This window comes from Drosophila virilis, chromosome 5 (genome assembly GCF_030788295.1).
Source record: "Drosophila virilis strain 15010-1051.87 chromosome 5, Dvir_AGI_RSII-ME, whole genome shotgun sequence".
Lineage (NCBI taxonomy): Eukaryota > Metazoa > Arthropoda > Insecta > Diptera > Drosophilidae > Drosophila > Drosophila virilis.
In genome coordinates, this window is record NC_091547.1 from 841627 (window position 1) to 862311 (window position 20685).

The 20685-nt window shown below is 38.3% G+C and overlaps 1 protein-coding gene and 1 long non-coding RNA gene across 6 annotated transcripts in view; one reads left to right on the forward strand and one right to left on the reverse strand.

Moving 5' to 3' along the window:
- Positions 1-344: 344 nt before the first annotated feature.
- On the forward strand, positions 345-19965 carry LOC116650965 (uncharacterized). 2 transcript variants are annotated; one of them, XR_004303976.2, is made up of 3 exons: positions 345-807; positions 19174-19326; positions 19403-19965. It is a non-coding gene; the product is annotated as an uncharacterized lncRNA (long non-coding RNA). The 2 variants fall into 2 exon arrangements; XR_004303975.2 differs by lacking the exon at positions 345-807 and adding an exon at positions 16975-17115.
- dpr12 (defective proboscis extension response 12) overlaps positions 14680-20685 on the reverse strand; it is a 92714-nt gene continuing 86708 nt past the window's right edge. For 3 of the 4 annotated variants that reach the window (XM_070209834.1, XM_015168754.3, XM_032436316.2), the window contains 6 exons: positions 19959-20048; positions 18518-18685; positions 16965-17099; positions 16079-16292; positions 15522-15633; positions 14680-15416 (listed from right to left, as the gene is read on the reverse strand). In XM_070209834.1, coding sequence (XP_070065935.1) covers positions 15398-15416; positions 15522-15633; positions 16079-16292; positions 16965-17099; positions 18518-18685; positions 19959-20048 — 738 coding nt within the window. In that variant the 3' untranslated portion in view covers positions 14680-15397. The remainder of the gene's footprint in view (positions 15417-15521; positions 15634-16078; positions 16293-16964; positions 17100-18517; positions 18686-19958; positions 20049-20685) is intronic. The other variant, XM_002059308.4, reaches the window with a different exon arrangement.

The following is a 20685-nucleotide window of genomic DNA, read 5'->3' on the forward strand; positions in this document are numbered from 1 at the left end:
TCAAAGCCTCGCAAGTCGTTGGCAGCTGGCAATTAAAAATGTTCTTTGCTGTATGTCAAGTCCAACTTATTTCAGATTGTTATCCAGCGACAACAACAGGATCGTAAAATATGGTTAACATGGGAATTTCAATGGATATAAAGCGGCACTTTTTTGATGACTCCGTATTTTATGTCTATTCTAATTTGGGAGTTTTATGACTTGGGGACTTGGGTATCAAAATGCGCTTAATCAAGGAAATGGCCAGCTAAAAAAGAGGAAAAAAAAAAACATAAAAGTCAAAGCATTAATCAAATTCTGAATTGATAAATGTGTAACAACTCATTTGAACAGAAACTTGGCAGCAAGAATAGTTGAAGTTATGCGAATAGTTGAAAGTTAAACTTTTATTTCTGTGCATAAACTGGCGCATTTGTCAGCTAATTTATAAAATCGAATTAAAAGAGAAAGCACAACGGAGAGGGATCGAGAGATAGAGAGGAGAGCTAGATGCAGCTGGCGTCGATAAATTCATTCTTTTGCCAAGAAATAACTCAATAAAAGGCATTGAATGACAAGAACTTGGCAAACTTTAAGATAAGTATAAATGCCCTTAGATTTCAAGACAATAAATTAATAGGGGCATTGCAAAAAGGGCCAGCAGAAAGAGACGAAAGATGAGCAGAGCAGAGTAAGTGTAGAGCAGCCGAAGCCTGGCAAAAGCGCAGCAAGGAATTTAATTTCGAGCGTTGTCATTAAAGGAAATGCACAAACGAAACGAAAAGGAGCAGCAATGCAGCAAATGCAGCGGAGTGTGGGGGAGACTGAGTGAGTAAAAGAGAAAGAGAGAGAGAGAGAGAGATAGAGAGAGAGAGCAGAGATGAGTACGCGTCGTGCTTTGCTTCGTGGCACGTTCTCTAAAGCTAGGCTTTAAATATTCTTTTTGGGCTTAACTTTTGACATAAATTCACTTCATAGTTTCCATTCTTCAACTAAGAATCATAAACATGACTTTTTCAATTTTTAAGACGAAGAAGAGTCGAAATGTATGAAAATAAGAATATTCGAGTGAAATAGTAATCAATTGAAAATGAGATCATCTTTTATATCTGTCGCAGGGCTAAGCACACAAAAATAGGCTTTGGTTGTTCTAGCTTTATATCCTTTTAATTGCTTAAAATTCTCAAGTAGTTATTGGGGCGGGTTGACGGCAAGGCCTCACAAATCTAGCTTCGGTAGCAAAGTTAGCTCATGATAGAACCTTGGAGGTTCTTAAAATTGCTAAACAGAAAACCTGCTCTGTGAGCTTTTATACCCTGTTTTTGTAGTTGTTGCTGTTGATTTTTTTCGAACTATTTAAAAAACCCAGATAATACCATTTATTTTATTTCTGAAAAACAATCGAGTCATATTCCACCCGTGCTTTGATATATTTCATATTTTCGTGCTCGTATTTTTTTTAGCCAGCCCGCGACTCGCTCTAGCTGAAAACTTGTATTATGCACTTAACAGCTAACAAAGATTTTGCACTCATATTCAATGGAGTTGAACAAGCAAATAAATTTCGTTGTTGCCAACGAAAAAGCATTCAATCAGCTTCGCTCGGCCAACAGTCGGGCCGAAATATGTATGTGGGTGGGTGTCAAGAGTGAGCAGTTAAAAGTCAAATGGCGCACACGAGCCATAACAATGAGCAGCTGCTGCCTCCAGCCCACCGCTTTTTCGCTCCTCCATGTCCTTTGGGGACATTACACACAAAATCGCTTGTAATCAATCAGCAGCAAATTAAATTTCCAAGCGCCCGGTCGAGTCAGATTAAGTATGAAATTGTCCGCCGCAGTGCACTCAACTGGGGCTGCAGCTAGCTCTCCGTCTGTGTGTGTCTTTCTGTGTGTATGTGTGTGTATATTTGTGTGTGTGTGTGTCATATACAATTGTTATCTAGCGCTCTATTTGTGCGTTGCGTACATCCAAATGCCATAGAGCAGCTCGCTTCATTTAGCGCATCTAAATTCAGCTTGGAAATTAATAACTTTAGCCAAACGTGCCTCACACCCTCTCTACCCCCCGCCCCTTCTCTTCACTCTCCTCGCTGTGGCAACACTGACAGCCATTTCTCAGAGCTTACATAGACGTCGCCATGGCGGCCATCATCATTCGGGTCTGCGGCGCTGAGGCGCGCTCAAGTGTGTGCGTGAGTTAAAAAATTTTTATTGCATACATTTGAGCAGTCAGCATAATTTCTCACTTTTGCGTGAAGTTTATTAGGCGTCGGCACGCACCAAACCCACCAGAACAAAAAAAAAAGGAAAGACAAGAAAAGCAAAATAATGTCCTTAGTCAACACTGGCAGCGTGTAACTCAATTTTGATAAATTTCATGCGACATGTGCCCATTGATGTGGCTATTTTTGTGTGCTAACTGGTATGTCATCTTAATATCAAAAATCTTACTAAAACAAACGGCCAAGTCTTTGGCGAAATTCCCATTTTGAGTCTGGGCATATTTGGGAAGAATTTCCATAAATAGATTTTAATTAAAAGTTGGCGTGGGCTCTTTAGATGCTTGACCACTTTGAACTTGCGGGCTTTCAATTTAATGTTAGGAAATATTTCGTATTATATCATAATTATAAGTTAAAGTGTAAGCTATAACTGTTATATTGTGTGGTATTATATTCTGTTACAATTTGAATTTTAGAGGGGTCCCATATACTGTTTTATACTGTCTTATATAGTGGTTGTATCCTGCTTATATAAAGTGCTATATTATCTTCGATAGTGTGAATATAGTGTATTAAATTGTGGTTTTTAGTGGAGTTCCGTTGAGTTACATACTAGTCTGATATTGAGATAATTGTAGTGCTGTTATGTATTATATGTATTATATTGTGATACTTGGTGTTGGTTTACTATGTCATTCTGGTGTCATATTGTGTTACACTATTTTATACATTGCTGTTTTATTGTATTCTATTGTGGGCTTATATATTGTTATATTGTGGCTTATAGTGAAGTTTCATTAGCTATATACTAAGTAGTTTTATATTTTGTCAAACCGTACAATCTGATGGTGCTAAAGTGTATTGTTTTGTGTGTTATACTATAGTAGTTTGCTATTGTGGTATACTATGTTATTGTAAGCTGTTATATTGTATTCTCAATTAGGGGTATATTGTGTTAGACTGTGGGATATAGTTTTATGCAAAGTATTTTGTTCTGTTGTGTAATACTGTGTGATATTGTGTTATAATGTGCTCTCATATTATCTTTTGAAAACGTTAAAAAAACATGTAGTTAAAATTAATGCTCTCTCAACACTTTGTTTTATCAGATAGAGCTAATTCCCCCAAATATATTAAAAAGTCAACGTCATTTCATTTTGCTTGCCAGAAACAGACTTTGGTTAACTAGATTTGAACATAATTTGTAAAGCATTCTCAGAGCTGTCTCTTGGCCAATTTGAACCACAAGCTCGGTCACAATTTTAGGGGGTTTTATGTGATTTGCTGTGTGTTGTCGGCTCCTAAGAGGCTGCTGCTGCTACTAAGCGCTTAATATTCTAGCATAAACAGTTTATTTTAATGCTTTCTGTGGACACGCCCACACGCACATTAATAAACTGGCGAACTGGGTTTGTGGACATTCAAAACCACCTTAGAGACAAGTCAGAGATGATGAATTGTGCTGATGATTCATTTGGGAGCATACTTTTTGGCTTTTCTTTTTGCAGTTGCCTTCATCTAGTTGCCTTTCTTTTAAATGCCTTTTTGTTTAGTATTTTATTTTGTTTTGCGTTTTTTTGTTTTTTGTTTTTAGCTGTCAGTCGGCGCCCAGTTCCGTTTATTGGGTAATTAGTCTAATTAACGCGAAGTCTTTCAAAGGCTACCAAAATGAACCTAAACTCATGTTACGCACTCCGCTAATTAAACTTTGTACAAGTGCTTTTATGTTTATTTTTTGGCATTAGTCAATGAAATCCGCAGCTGTATTTTAAAGTAAAAAAAAAACCTTCCCAGCCTCTAATTGTGTATAGATTTGTACTAAGCATTATGTGATTTTAAGGGAGTAACCTTTGACATTTGAAGTATTATCAACAGCGAGAACTGTTGCAAATTGCCCGCTGATCTTTATGAGGCATATAAAAGTCGGCACCTGATTTCTTTGGAAATACTTGGGCATTCGATCCAGAGCCTCAGTTGAAGTTGGGGTCTATATGGCAGCTGGAACAATGCAGAAAACTAATAAAACTTTGTTTGCAGTCACACATACACACACAGTGGGGCATAAAAGCAAGTACTTGCTTGCCTGGCTATAGGGTAGTTTTAAGTGCAACTTAAACTCCAACTCGACACTAAATCAAAAGTTAAAGAAAGCAGCTCAATGTCCAGGGCCAGTTGCCTCGTTCAGCAATTGCTGCAGTCGGTACGTGAGAAAGTGGTATCAAGGATTTATGCACTCGACGCATGCCAACGCACACAGACACAGACAGAGACATAGAAACAGAGAGAGAATGAGAAAAACACACAGGTAACAGCGGAAGTTCGTGGCCCATAATGCCTCAAATCTGAATTATGCGGCAAAATGCAAAGAAAACTGGCAAAGGCCAAAGGACATTGCGGCGGGGCACAGTCAGCAGTCGGCAGTTGGCAGTTGGCAGTCAGGAGTTAGTCGTTTGGTCGGGCAAGCAATGGAAATGACATGCGGACATCCGACATAGGTCAGAAATCAGCATGCTAAGCACTGTGGCGCCAGCTAGCGGCGTCCGTTAGGAACTATCTACCCAGTGCTAACCGTTTGGACAGTTTAAGCCTTGTCCACCCCACCGCGCACTCTGCCATCAACTTTATCAATTATGCAAATGGCAAATTTAACACCTCAACTACGTGCCACATACGAGCGAGTTGCTGCCACATGCAGGATTGACCCCCCTCCCGCCTCTTGGCGACCATAAATCTTCGACTCCAGCGACCGGCAAAAGCCGCTGCAATGAATTTCCAACTACTTTGGCGTTCGCGAATTTCTTTTCTTTTTTTTTTTTCATTTTGAGTGCTGCTGTTTAATTTTACGCCGCCCTGAAGTCCGGATATCACGGCAAAGTGGATTTTTCCGTCAAACATAAAAGCAAAGTTCACATTTGTAATTAAGGTGCTGGGTGGGGCGTGGGTCGTGAGGCGTGGCAAGTGCAGTATTTTATGCGCAAATGAAACACAAATGCCCAGCGGCCTATTAATTTAAATGCAAAAACGCAAAAATGCGCAAAAAAAATACATGGAGCAACAACAACTTTGGCAGCCGTGGCTCAAACGCAGAGCAACACACAAAATATTTGAATACCCTGTTTGCTAGCGACAGATGGTGCTTACCTGCAGTGTCTAAAAAGGGTATAATTATGTGCAACATTAATATATACGAACATTCATGTCGCAAATTTCGGTTTGTTCAGTAGCTAGTACTAGATTTGAAGAAATATTTCTGGGCCTTTCCAAAAGCGCCCACTTATTTCTAGTTAAGTTTACTTAACTTTTTTGCCTAGAAATGTCAATGATAAATTCAAATGTAGCATATGATTCTCTTGTTAAAATTTAATATAATTTGGTCATGATATGTGAAACGTATTGAAGGAAACATCTCCGACTCCATAAAGTACCAGCATCAACAGCCAAGCTGATATATAGACCAGTCTATCTGTCCGTCTGCCCGTTTGTGCGTCTGTCTGTTAACTTGCCTGCCAGTCAAGCTATCGTCTTAGGACTCTGCATATCGGAAATAGCCGGATCGGATGACTAGACCATATAGCTGCCATAGAAACGTTTGGTTAAAGTGAAGATTCTTGTTGTTTTCTATTTTTGTTTTGTTTTCTATAATTGTTTTTTAGTTAATATTGACGATCAATGCCTGAAACTTTCCCTGAGACCTTACTCAGATTTCTATGCGCACTTAGCTATGGCTCAAAAATATGCTGGCCACGTTCTTAAGAATGTATCCTAAATAAATGAGTAGTTGCCAACACTGGAAAGAGAGTATCTTACAGTCGGCTGCTTGTGACTGTCCTTGCTTAGTTTTTTATATGTTTCATAATTCTTTAATGTTTTGCTTGCACAAGCATAGTCCCCACCTATACATATGCGCGTCTATATGTATATATATATGAATGTATATGTTATATCACATATATATATGTATATATAAGAGCAAAACCTTATCTTGGCAAATGACAGACTCCGATTCCGACGCCGACTCTGACTCCGGCTCCGGCTCCGACTCGAAATTTGCCGTCAGCTGCTGCTGCGCTCAGCATAAAATGCCTTTGCTTATAATATTAAAATAGCCGGAAGCGGAAATACGAAACGCCAATGCATGTGTGTGCGAGCATGCCGGCGTGTGTATGTGTTTTTGCATATTTGATTTTGTGTGAGAGAGAGAGAGAGAGAGAGAGAGAGAGAGAGAGAGCAGGAGCTGAGCCCCTTGCATGTCACAAAGCATTTGATAAAAGTTGCATGCAATCGCCGTGGGCTGCTTGGACTGCATCCACCACTCAGCTGCCAAGCTAGCCACTTGCACACACACAACACATTTACATCACACAACGCACACACACACATAATCGGTGTTATTGTTGTTTATTTGCACGTACTGTAACAAATTATAAGTGCCGCATGTCGAAGCCTTCCTGTCGTGTGCGGGCAGCTGGCTCAAATGCTGGTAGCTTGTTTGCATAACAAACACGTGCACAGCCGGAAAACTCGACAGCAACAAAAAAGAAAAAAAAAAACTGAAAAATGCACTAAAAATAAGAAAAGCCTGTTTGTTTTTTATAATGAGCACAAGTTGGCACTCCGGGCACCCGTGTGCAGGTTCAATGACTGCAAATTGGTCAGCGCCAGACGGGAAGCTTGCGATTTAGCCCTTTTACGGCCAGCAGCCTTTATTGGCCGTTTTGAATGGAGCCTAAGCTGGGCTGGCTTTCAGGGCTCGGCAAGGTCATTACAAATGTCAAACTAAAGGCCAGAATGCTAAGCGCTGCTCTCTGACATTGATGTTGAGCGCGTCAATTATCTGCCACGACGACATGCAATCTGCAAATGTATATGTTGTGCACTCACACTTACACACACACACACACCCGTACACACACGCACACCCTGGAGACGCTCATTAGTTGGAGACATGTCATGGCGTGTGCTTGTGTGTGTGTGCGATTCGGTTTTCCGCCGCATATTCCCAATGTGATGTACCTACAATATCCTGTTCATTAAAATTAATGACTTCGATTTAACCTGCATGCATGCAAATATATCCAGCTATATACACATATATTTATATATGCATATGTCACACACACACACATTCAAGGCTGCTGCTCTGAACTTAACTCTAATGAGAATTGGATATTAGGTAACAGATATATGCATAAATGCATCCGTTGCACTCAAATAGATCGCATTACCGTCTAAAGGGAGCGCCTCGAAGTATGCAAAGCTATTTGAAATTGCCTGCAATTGCTTTTAGCTTAATTGTTTATACTAATAATGACTAATCGAGCCAAATATTTATGCATTCGAAATGTGTAAATAAAGGTTAAATTTTTGATTGAATAATTAGCAAAAGCTACAAAACCTTGGAGTGATTCGGTTCAAGGCTCCGAGCTTAAAGTTCATCGCAGCCTTGAGCCTCGATTTTAACTGGAACATTCATTCGTCGAATTTTAATATCAGTGTTCAAGAGTACGATTAATTTTGTTGGAGCCTTCAGCTGCGACCCGTGAACCGAACTACAAAACTACAACTAGAAAAAATTATGATGCGGTTCAGACAAGGGTTCAACTGTCCTCGTTATCCAATTAATCCGATTTATTCGTTGGCTCATGGCAAATAAATAATGGGAATTCCAAATTGAAATTAGTAGAATTCAAAACCTCGAAGTTGAGCCGAACTATTCCTGTTTGAAACACCTATCCTTTGGGTTCCTGAACCTGCGCCCGCCACATTCTCGGATTTCGGTTTGAGCCTAGGTCCGTAGCCTTTCAGAGCCTTTCCGTAGCCTTTCAGCTAAGGTTTCTTTGGATAACTGTTTCGGTTCAAATTTCATTCAATACTATCCGGCCTGCATCTTTGAGTCGGATGTCTAGAAAAGACATAGACACACAAATACCCTATTCCCCATCGCTCTCCCCTTCTCGCCTGCAGCCAAGCAAAACGCAAACATATTAAGCTCAGCTCGTAAAAATTAATTAAGTCCTTCAGCTCTGCCGAGGCAAAAATGATTAAATTTATAATATATTTTTTTATTTTTTCATTTGTTTTTCTGCTTAAAAGTTTTTTTTTATCGAATTAAAGAATACTCTTAGCTTTCACTTTTAGCAGCAGCGAAAGCGGCAGCACATATGGCCAACTTTTTTAATTATGCTTGGAAAATAAAAATTATACTTCTACTTTTGCACATTTTTTTCGACCTTCAGCGTGCCTTCAAGTGCTACTTGTTGTGTCCGACTGTGCGTGCGCGCGCGCTTGTATTTGGGTGTGTGTGTATGTATGAATGTGTGTGTGTGTTTGCTTGTGTTTTAGTTGCAGTGTGTGCGCATTTCGTTAGAGTGAATTACAGGGACGTGCTGATGCACTCGCTTTTCAGTTACCCACGAGCCATTGATGATAACTTTTTTCAGCACTTGCGCTCAATACACAAATGTGCTATAAAATATGTGCAAAAATATTTCTTCAGCGGTTCGCTCGGCGGGGGCAACCACGTAAATGGCTTTTGGCTTTATTTTATGGCGTGCAGCTGTAGTTATTGCTGTTGTTGTTGTTGGCCTTTCCCCTCGCTGTTATTGTTATTGTTTTGCCTTTTGCCAATGCCCTGCACGGTTGCATCATCAATTATGCTTATCAAAGCGCTGTGTGTTGGGGGGGCTAAAACTTTTGCCGCTGACCAACAAGGCTGCTCGACCCCACCTTGAACCGCAACAACCACACGCCTTCCGCCTGCCCAAGCGCCAATGGGCAGCGACTGGGGCAGCGAGTGCAACTGATTTGAGTGCACTCGACAGGTAATAAATATGAAGTGCTAAACACGAGATACGCGCATTTTTCTGCCGCAAAACTTTTGCCACACACATACACACACACACACTGCGCTCAACATTGTAGCATATTGCAGTAAAAATATATTAAAACACAACAACAAGAAGTATCACCTGTCTGCGGCACACCGAGTATAGAATACTCTTGTATATATTTGACTTTTGAAATTCTTGGAGGTTTAGTAAAGCTCGCAATTGCTGAGTTTAATTAAGAATGTCTTGAAAGACAACAAATTTTCCATACTGAAATTCCTTTAAATCCAGATTCTTTCAATAAAGCTATGTGATATGGTTCTCCGATGCTGAAAAGATTAGGCTTATATGTATGAAGCGAGTTTTGTCAAAATATCTTGTAAAGAAAAGTCACTTATCCACGAACTTTAGCTATATGATATCATGTTGGACCCCGACCGAATTCGACATATGTACATATGCACTGTAGTGCTTTAGAAAGTCGGATTAATCCAAGTTAATACGAAAATTGCCTGAAAGACTAGTTTGAATAGACGAATAGCAGAACATGTCTGCTTATATATTAATAATAATATATTAAAATATATATATATATATATAGTTTATAACATATCCTTTTTTACCTAACATATATTACAACGAAAGTAAAATACCCTCAGCAAGAGTATATACAAAAAAAAAACAAAGCTTTTAAACAATTGCCGCTGTCTCAGCAGTGGAAGGAGCAGGTGGTTGATGTTTTCCAATCAATTACCGCAAATGTGCAGCACGGCGTTCGGGCCACGCCCACGTGGCATAGATTTCCACAAATGCACAATAATTTCTGGCAGGCCAGAATACATGACAGCGACAGCGACAGCTTAATGCCATCTACAGCGCACTTGAGCGTATACTGTTGGCAGCCACTGTTTGTCTGTCCACGTAGCGTATGCGCAATGCGCGCTATTTGAATGATTGTTTTGCATACTGTTTGCTTTAACCTCGTAGCACCCGCCTCGCAGCCCCCTTGCCTTGCCCTCACATACATGCTGTGTGTTGATTACAGTTATTGCAAGTTATTTGCAATTTATTGTATGCACTTTTGGCATTTGAACTTTGATTGATGCGGCCCAAACAAAATGGCAATTGAATTCGAATGTTACGATTTGACAGACACATGCAAGAATAATGTAGGTTTTCACTTTGATTGCCATGCAGCTAAAATTGCAGCTGAAGCTGACTTGCAGGCAGTTGACAGTCAAAGTAAACCAAGCAGCTTGGCTTGGCCTGCTTGAAGCCAGCTGAAGGTCATTTTGCTATGGCCATATACTGCTCGAACAGTTTAGGGGCTTAAGAAGTAGCCTCGAGTTGGGATTCGCTTATTCCCAATTCAAAATGTCCACCAGCAGCCAATTAGCCAGGTTCTTATGAACTGAGTTCAGAAGTGCCCGCAGTTCTTGGCCTTTTACTCTAAGCGCACTTCTTAGACATTAGTTCGAATCTAATTAAATATAACCGACAGTAAATAAAATACGTAATTTGAAAGAAAATTGGTAAATAATCAAGAAGTATTTTATTTATTTATTCACATGTAGAATAGTTTAGTTAAAACTATAGCTAATTTAAGAAAACTATAGCACTGGCTGAGACCTTTGACTTTGTACAGTATTTAAGTGTAAATTTATCAATATTACAATATTACAATATCTAAAATTAGAGTGAACTTTGGTTAAAAGTATAGAGACAACTCTTAGACACAGTAGCACGGTGAGCACCCGCCTCTCATATGTTAGACTCCCTTCTGCATTATTATAATTTATTACGTTCCACGGCTTGAGCATCAAAATACCATATATTAAATATTTCAAACGTTCACCTAAAAGCATTTCTGTTAGTTGTCTGAAAATATTTGCATAATTTCTCATCTGATTAACGAATATTATCCAAAATTTACTAAAGTGTAAACATTTGCCAAAAACAATTTGTTTCTTCGCCCCAAATATTGAACAAAATTTTAGCACTGCTTTAGCTTATGTCAAAAATTCGAACATAAAATTATTTGTATTTTTTTTTCAATATAACAATCATTTTATAATGATTTTTGACGCTTGCTTTCTCTCGCTCCTTCCTCTATGTAATATCATTAAAGTTAATGCCGTAGAAAATTCGATTATTTACAATTTTAGCACTGCGCGTAAAATTGCAATCGAACGTTTCGGGCTTTCAACAACGTGGCTATTAAAAATGGTGCGCACCAGTGTTAGTTTATGTGAAATTATTTAGCTTAAGTATTGCCTAAAAATTAGTCATCACGTTTATTTGTCAGTTATTGGCGTGTGTTCACATGCTGAAGTTAACGTGCCCAAAAGTTTTTAATCAAAACAGCAAAACGAAAATAGAAAATGGAAAATCGAAAATAGAAAACGGGCCAAAGTTTTCAATCTCTCTCAAATGTCGAAGTATTTTTCGACACACTCAACTGGGGGCTGTCAACAGCCAATTTTGCACATTTCCAGTTGCGAGGGGGAGATGGAGAGTGAGGAGGGGAGAGAGTGAGTGAGGACGATTGTGAGTGGAATTATAGCTTTATAGGAATTGCCGATGGTCGCATACACTACCTTTGACTGTTATATTTACAAGCGTGGCTCGAGCTGATTCTTTAAACATATCAAGCGTCCTTCAAAATTGGACTTCTCTTCATAAATTTCTTACCATTAAATATTTCTATTTGTAGATTTATCCTATGGAAGCTATGTTAAGACAGATCCATTTTTTTGTATATTGCCTCACTAGCTTTCTGCAGCAACTGTATCAACTTTATGCATTATATATCCACGGAAACCCCAGTTCAGCTAGACTTCTCTATATCAAAAGAATCTACAAGTCTTCTCTTCAAAAGATCACAGACATCGTTTTGCAATTAAAACGCCATTTTGGTAGCGTATAAGTGGAAAGTTTTTCGCCCGTGCAGAGGCCGCTGTATGTCCAGGTTCCAGGCCCTAGTGTGTGTGTAGTTCCCGTTGAAATTTCTCCTTTACTTTTGCAGTTCAATGTTTTACTTTTATGCTGTTTGCAGCCCGCTGCTGCTGCTGCTGCTGCTGCTGCTGCTACTACTGGTGCCGCGCCCCACTTGCCACATGGAAAATTTACTCGGGGTTCATTTGATTTGCCCGAAAACTTTGGTGGCCACAAAAGTTTTAGCTCTCGGTTCTTGGCAGTGCCGGCGTTCAATGCATTTGATTTTGTGCGCACTGCCAAAGTTTTTGCCTTAAAGAATTGCGAATTGAATGTTTGTGAGTGTGTCTGTGTGTATGTTGGTCTTGTGTGCGTTGGTGTATGTGTGCTTGAGTGCAACATGTTTGCTGCCGAAATGAACGGCGGCGCGTTGAATAAAATGTTGACAGGAAGCAAACTGCAAAACTGCCAAGTGCCAAGGCTTACAAAGAACGTCCAAATATAATTGGTGCGCAGTTGAAAAATGCTCGCTATAAGTATGTGTGCGTGTGCGGGCTTGTGGGCGTGTGTGTGGTTGTGTTGTGCCAACAATGGCGTCCAATTATAGCGCGAGACGTGCCACAATGGCCAACGATTTGATGTTATTTGAGTGCTACAAGCGCCTTTGGCTGATTGATTGGCTTTGGCCAAAAGTTGTTGCCTACTTTAAGGCGACGCCCCAGCTAGCTGCCCCTCCTCCCGCTTCACCCTCAACTAAGCAAAACACTTGCATATTTGTAGTTATTATTTAAATTACATTTATTTTCTCATGATAATCACTTGTGTTTTGTTTTTGTTTTTATATTTATATTTTAGTTGAATGCATTTTGCTTATGGTTTATCAATGCAAACAATTGTATGGCTATTTTTCGTTTGTTTTATTCTTATGCTGGTCTTACAGTTGTTCTTGTGTGAGCCAGGGGCAAGTTTAAAGATTTAATCGTATTTTTTTTAGTTTTTATTTCATTAAATTCATATTCATCAAAGTTTGTTGTAAAGTTGAAATTTTACATTGAAACTTTTAAAATGATTTTCTTGCATGATTTCTATTTTTTCTCTTTTTTTTAGTTTTGTTTTTATTAATGTTTTTCTTTTTTTTTTTGTTACCGAATACAGTACACACTTATTATTAATTTCTGACTTTATGTTGTCTTGCTTGCGCTTGCCCATTATTTAGTCAATGGCTATTAGCGGCCATATGCTTTAATTAAAATATTTACAGTGGGGAATATGCATAACAATGGAAACCAAACGATATTATTTTTAATGCTCTTTTCTTTTTTTTCATTTATATTTTATATTTGCATTCATATCAACTAAAATCAAAGAGTGCTGGCTTTAAATGTGGGACTTTAGGCATACACAGACAAACACGCACACATCGAGCAAAATGACATTTGGTATTAAAATGGGATTTCCGTAATATGCCATGATTTCGGTTTATGTTCTTGCTTTGCTTTTATTGTTTTTTAAATATTATTATATTAATTTTTGCGCATTTTGCGCTCTTTTTTTTTGCACTAATGAATCTATTCAAAACTCATGAAATTTGTAAGATTTGTTTATTATGTTATTAGTATATTTGTTATGCTTTATGTGGCAATGAATGTGTTTGTGTTTCTTTTTTCCCGTTTAATGTAATGCTTCTGTATTTTATATTTTATTTATTTTAAATTTTTGCTTAAATTGTACAACACACAAATATGTTTTCATATATTTATTAAATGTGATTCGTTTTTTTCTAGTTTTCTTTTTGTATGCTGCGCAAAAAAACAGTCCGAGAGAATTGTACATATTTGATTACGTAGATGTTGGTTTTAATCTTCAGGTTTTTTCTTTTAATCTTTTTTTATGTAAATTTATTTTTAATGAGAAAGCGTAGAAAGTAATTATGAAATGTAGCATACTCTATACTAGCTGCTGGTGTGCTATGGCTTAACTATCAATTTTGTTGATTTTCTCATGTTACTAGGGATTTATTTTTTGTGTTTGTTTTTTTTTTTAAATGAATTTCCTATTCTTTTTATTTACTTTAGTTTTTAATACTATTTAGTTGAAGCAGCAACATCTAAAGTTAGCCTCTTCGTGCTTCTGATTGCTGTTCAATATGCTATATACTACATCCGAGCTATAGTTTGTTTGTCTGTTGTGCAAATCGTTTTGGTTTTGACATTTTCAATTGTTGCAATTCTTTTTGGCTGTGCAATTAATTACAATTTTGACTCTGACAGCTGTGCCAAGCTCTGTACCTGCCCCTACCGTCCCTCCCTCTTTCTGTCCCATTTGTTCACGTGCTGTTTTCAAGTTTACAACAATGCCGGATTTTATATTTTTGTTTGTTCAGTCATTTTGTGTGTTGTTCGTGTTGTTGTTGCTGTAATTTATGTATTTTCCACTTTTATTTACACTCGAAATAAAATAAATAATATATATTTGCGTTTGGTTTTCCTGTGTTGTTTTTTGTTTGTTGCCTTGCCATTAGCAATACAATTTATTTTATTTACAAACTTAATAATGCAATTAATTATTGTAGTTTTTCTTTTTATAATTTGTTTTTTTTTATTTTTAATTTTTATTCTTTATGTCTATGCCTTGGTTTTCAGTTAGTAATTAGTAACAGTAATAATAATAATAACGCTTGGTATGTTTGTGTATTTTGTATATATATATATATATATATATATATATATATATTTATTTATGGACTGAAATTGGCTACTTATGCAAAATGGTTTTCTTTTTTGTTTTAGTTTTTCTTAATGATATAAATATGTATGTCATTTGCATATGCATATAGCTATATATAGTTCTAAAGTGGGATTCATGCAGTTTTCAACTGCTGAAGACCAGTTAAATCAAAATCAAATTGCAATTTGCCGCTGATTGCTTTTGGCAAAACTAAAAAATAACCAAAAGATAACTGCAAACAATTAAATTCACATCTGAACTGAAATTGTATTTAATAAACTTTAACAATTACTTTAACTTACACATACATACACATATATAATTAATAAAAAACTTGTTAAACATACTGTACACAATTTTGTTAAATGATTATCCAACTTAACTTACGCATAGCTAAATTTGCTTGATGTTTTTCTTCTTCTTCTTCTTCTACTTGTGTGTGTTTGTTTTTCAAGATGATTTTTACACAGCAATGTATCCTTTTGTTTCTTCAATGGTACTTAGCTTATGATTTACGCTAGTTTTTTGGTTTTTTGTTTTTGTTTTTTTTTTGGTATATTTGTTATTGTTGTTGTTGTTAAGTTCTAACAATGAAATAGCTTAAATAGGATTTTCATACTTTACTATGTATATATTTATATTATTTATATTTGTATATTCCATTTTGTTTTTTTCGCGCTATATTTCTGTGTGGTATTGTAGGTGCTTAGGTCAAGAAAATGCGTCTGCAGCAGGAAATTAAGAAAAACAATATGCGCAATGAGTTTTACAATAAAAGATTACGCTGCGTTGCGTACAAGCGACTTTTGGGGGACGTGGCTAATACTCACCTAACAACGACCGTATTTAGCAGCAGACAGGGCGCCAGCATCGACCTAAATATGTGCGTGATGCGATCGGCCGAGGAAGTCTTACGCCTCGAGATGGCCGCCATGTTGTCGCCTGCAATAGACAGGATTTATATACATTTGTATGGGATATATCTGTATATACATATAAATGTACATATATATAAATAGAATTACTTGGCGACAGATACGCTGAATTTTCATTAACATTTTAATAAGCTGCAGGCGCTGCGCACAATTTGCATATTTTCATTTACACTTCTTATCGAGGATACGCTGCGCTTTCGCGATGGCTATTTAAATGCTAAAATCACAAGAAATTCAATTTGGCCGCGAGGCAGTCATGCAAATTGCATGCAACTGTTACGTGCAACAATCTGTGCATATTCCCCTTTCTTAGCCGTTTCTCTCTCTCTTGGCAATTTGCACGCTAACGCTTAGAGCTGAGCAGCTGCCTGGCCCGGAGCATCAGAAGTAGCAGCTGTTGTTAAATCTATGCTCAGGTTTCAGCTTAGCTGGCGCTCATCTGTGATTCTCACCTTTTGATACAAAGACATAAATGCTAGCTGGCTCGGTGTTGCTGGCGGAGCAGGTGTAGTTGCCGGAATCGGTGATTTGGGGCTCGCGTATGATAAGACGGCTCTGGGTGCGGGGACCCGGTGTCGTCTCAATGGATATGTCCCGCCTGGAGTCATAGTAGTTGATGAGACGATCGTTTTTCTGCCAGTACACGTACTGCGGTGGTGTTGGACTCTGTGCGCAAAGAGAAAATACATAGCAAATGCTTGAGAATATATGTAATATTAAGTATACGCACGCGTTACATGTGTACATATTACGCATACTTAATTTTTTGATTGACTAAAACTATTAAAAAGAGCAGAGAATAAGTATAAATAAATGACTAGTAAATTCTAAGTATACGCACGAGTGCATATATTTCGCATACACCACGTGTGCTGCGTAAACGAATGAGAAAAGACTTAATCGTTTAATATTGGCTAAGAGTAAGAGCATTGATAACTAATGACATTTTTAAAAACATACACATTTAATGAATCGTCACTAGATTTTGATTCCCACCTAAAATTTATCATACGTTTTACTATACTGTTACTTAAATCTCTCTAAATTGTATTAACAGTTATGTAATTTATTCATCATAGTTTACGATTGGTTTTTTTTTTTATTTTTAAATATATATATTTATATTGCATAAACTCAAAATTAATCGTTACTAGTTAGCGATACCAAAAACAAAGATCTGGATCGTTTTGCAGCACTTATCAAAAACTCTCAAAATAGTTTTGAGTCTGAATCGATTTATCGCATCATACAATTGCTATCGAATATTTAATTTCTTCTCATTTCTTTATGTAATTCCGATTTTTGTTTGTGTATTCTTTTGTGACTTTTCGTACTTACCTTCTCAATAATGCAAACCAAATTGATTGTTGAGCCCATATCGACATGCAGTTCACCGGAGCCAAGTATAAATGCCTCGGGCACAACCACTTGAAGATTCACAAAGTGCGAAATGATGCCAGTCGGTGTGGAGACCTATACGATGGAAAAAGTGAGCTACAAGTTTGAATTTGATTCGCATACGCTTAAGCATTCGATGTAATCAACTCGAATGTTAATGCATCAGTAGATACTGAGCCACGGCATCACTCAAGTAGTCAGTCATTCATCCACTCAGTCAAGCAGTCAATCAGTCAGTCAGTCACTCAGTCAGTCAGTGTGCGCATTAGGTTTGTATTACGACACAAGTTTCCTTAACCTCTTGCTGCTGTGCCCGAAACTGGCCCAGTGAAACGTTTTGAGTGCAAGAAATGTTGCACTCATTGAAATGCAAATCAAACAATTTCAATTTGGCACGCAAAATGAAACAAAAACGAGCATTTTCTATATAAGTGGAAAAGTGCTGGCGCTTTCCTGCAACACACGCTGCATACGAAAAATAACCGTTGGCTCGAGACGGGCAGCCGGGCGAACACCAATTGCACTGCAATGCAAAAGGAAAAATAATCATTCCGGCATATTTGCATGCAGCGCTCGTTGAGCGCCCCAAAACTGAACCGGCTGCCCCGTCTCTGACAGACTGCCAGACTGGAGGACTGTGGCATGTGGACTCTATCTCTGTGCCTGCCTCTCACACACACTCTAGCTCTCTTTTGCTCTCATATTGAACCTGCATGCAAACAATTTTTGAAATTGAAGCAACGTTTCAGGCATTTCCCGCTGCCCGTTGCCCGCTGTCTCCAAGCAGCAGCACTTGTGCGGCTGCTGCACAAACAGACTTACTGTCAAGTGTCCATTTCAGGCGTTTCCCCAAAACTTTGTTGCTTTTCGGTTAGTTGTCTCTCGACTCGACTCAACTCGACTCGACTCTCTTACAATGTTTTCCCTATCCTTTTTTTTTGGCTCTGACAAAACACGCCTCTTGCCATATCCGCATGACTTTCGGCTTTGTCTGCTGGCTTACTTTTGCATTACTTTGAATGCATACACACATTGGGTGTGTGCGTGAGTGCAAGTCACTGGCTAAATTTGTCAATGTCCAGTTTATCTGGCAGCCGCAGCGTCTGCGCTTGACAGCCACATGGTTTCGGCTGTGCCCGGCCAAAAGCCTGTCAACGTCATGTACATGCGAACACGTATGCGAATGCGAATGCGGATGCGCAGACGCCCAGCAGGTTGGCTTAAATCGAAGCTGTTAAAAAAAATGCTGCATTTGCATATTACAATTAAATCAGGCGCCGTATAAAAATCGACAGTGATGTGGAAATCAACGTAAACCAAAAAGGGCCAACAAGTAAAAATTGTATGTACCAAAAGCCCAAAAACCTCAATATTGCGTATACGACACCGCCTCCCCCCTGTAACCGAAGTGGAGCATATGCAAATGCACTTTAGTTCATTTCAACTGCATTGCATGCATAAAATATATGAAATTCCAGCATTTCCCCACTCACCTGGCACTCGTACATGCCGTGATCCCGGCGCTGCACAAACTTTATCTGCAGCGTCCACATGTTGGAGCCGGGCGTGTGGAGTATCGCGAAACGTTCATCATTTGTATAGAGCTGGGCGCCCGAGGATAATATGTGCCAGTCCCGGCGCCGTATCCAAGATATTTGATTCTGTTAACAAAGAAACAAAAAGTTTAATATAAAGCAAACCTATATACACATACACACATGCACATTATTGAATGCCACGTTAATTGGATAAGCGCTCGAAAGTAGGCAACCGAAAATTTAAAATTCCAACCACGCTACACTCGCATGCAATTACATATTGTCGCCATTTTATAACTGTGTTTATAAAAAACTCTATAAATAGCTCTGCCTGTGTGTTTGAGCCGCAGCTTTGGCCTATTTATAAAACGAATTTAATAGTAATAACTTGCAAGCAACAATAGGTTGTCTTTTGTGTTTTTTAATGGCATTTTGATACGACTTTAACGCAAACAGATCAAAATGTAAAGGAAATAAGTTAAAGCATATTTATAATTATTTACAACCACAACACATTAAATATATTTATATCTACATCATTTGCAAGAGGAAATGTTTAAAAAGTAACTGGCCAAATAAAAGTTTTAACAGTGGGTTTATTTTTATTTCAGATAAGCCAAAAGCCAAACGCATTTCAAATGCCATTTTTGTGTCGGCATCAGACAGCTCTCTCCGCTGTGTGTTAAAAATGTCGCTTGGCCAAAACAATTGTTGATCCCCTGGGCAAATACAGCTGACAGCCAATGCAGCCGACGACAGCTTAGGTAAGATCTACTCTGCTTAAAACTTATTGCTATTGTCTGAAATTGTATAATTTTAAGTTTATATTTATTTTCCTAGCTTAAATCGTTTTGCTCTGCATCAACTTCTTTGGCTCATTGCCCCGTGTCTTGGGCTTTGATTAATTGATATTTTAGCAATTGTGGGATCGTCTGTGGCATTGCGTTCCATTCTTTTGTGTTGCGTGTCACATTTGGCCATTTAATTGCTTGTTAGCAAACGTTGAATGGCAAACAAAGTGTACACAATGTCATGGCAAACGTTTTCTGGCTTTCAGCTGCAAATTAAACTCGTATTTGTATTTCGTGCTCAACTGCCAAACAAATTGGACATTTGCGTGCCCGATTTCACGACGACATAAAATACAAATAAGCAGGCAAAATAGAAAAAACCAAAAACAAAAAATAAAAAATAAAAAAAAAAAAAACTGAAAGCCATATAATTAAAAACTACAAAAATGCAGCGCAATTTGCAAGCGAAGCTTAAATTTAATTTTTGTTTTTGCTTTTGTTGGCGTGCGGCGTGGCATGCATAAAATGACTTTAGCTTTTGAGTACTAGGCTAGGCGTGCTAGGATTGGGTAAGCCGCGGCACAATTAGAAAGACAAAAACAAACCCAATTTACACCCACTCGATCCACGCCGGAGACCTTGCAGACGAGAAAGGCGGTGCCACCCAGCTGAACGGTCGTATTATGCGCCATCAGCTGTGGGAGAAAGAAATGCAGAGTGGGGAGAGGGAGAGAGAGAAAAAAATACAAGACAAAAAGTTAAAAGTTCATTTTTTATGTGTTGTCTGTAATATAAAAGGTAGATGGATAGCCAGACAGAGTGCGGCCCATTACAAAGAATGCCATGAAAAAAACGAACCACGTCGCAAAATTAGTCAGCAGAACAAAGCAGCATATACTACACATATATATACATATATAAGTATATGTGGTTATATATATAGGGATATGCTCGATCTGAGCGCTGTCTAATTATATAGGTTGAGTGGCGTGGCCTTTTTGGATAATTGGATAGACGTACCGCGGGTGCGCGAATGTAATATAAATAAGCACTAAAGATTAATTAGACTTGGCTTGGTCTTCATGTTGTATGGTAATTAGCATTATCCTGGCCAAACTATTTGCATGTCCTTCGTGCCTTGTCGTATTTCGTAGCCATCAAATTAACATATTGATCAACACTGGCCAGCTGGCAATTGTCCTTGCTCTACGTGGTCTCGACTTGCAGATGTACAAGTGCCACTTGCAGCACGAACTAGCTGCAGCTGTAGCCGCCGTTAGCTTTGAAGTCAATTCAATTTGAATTTAAAACACACTTCGTTGCACTTCATCG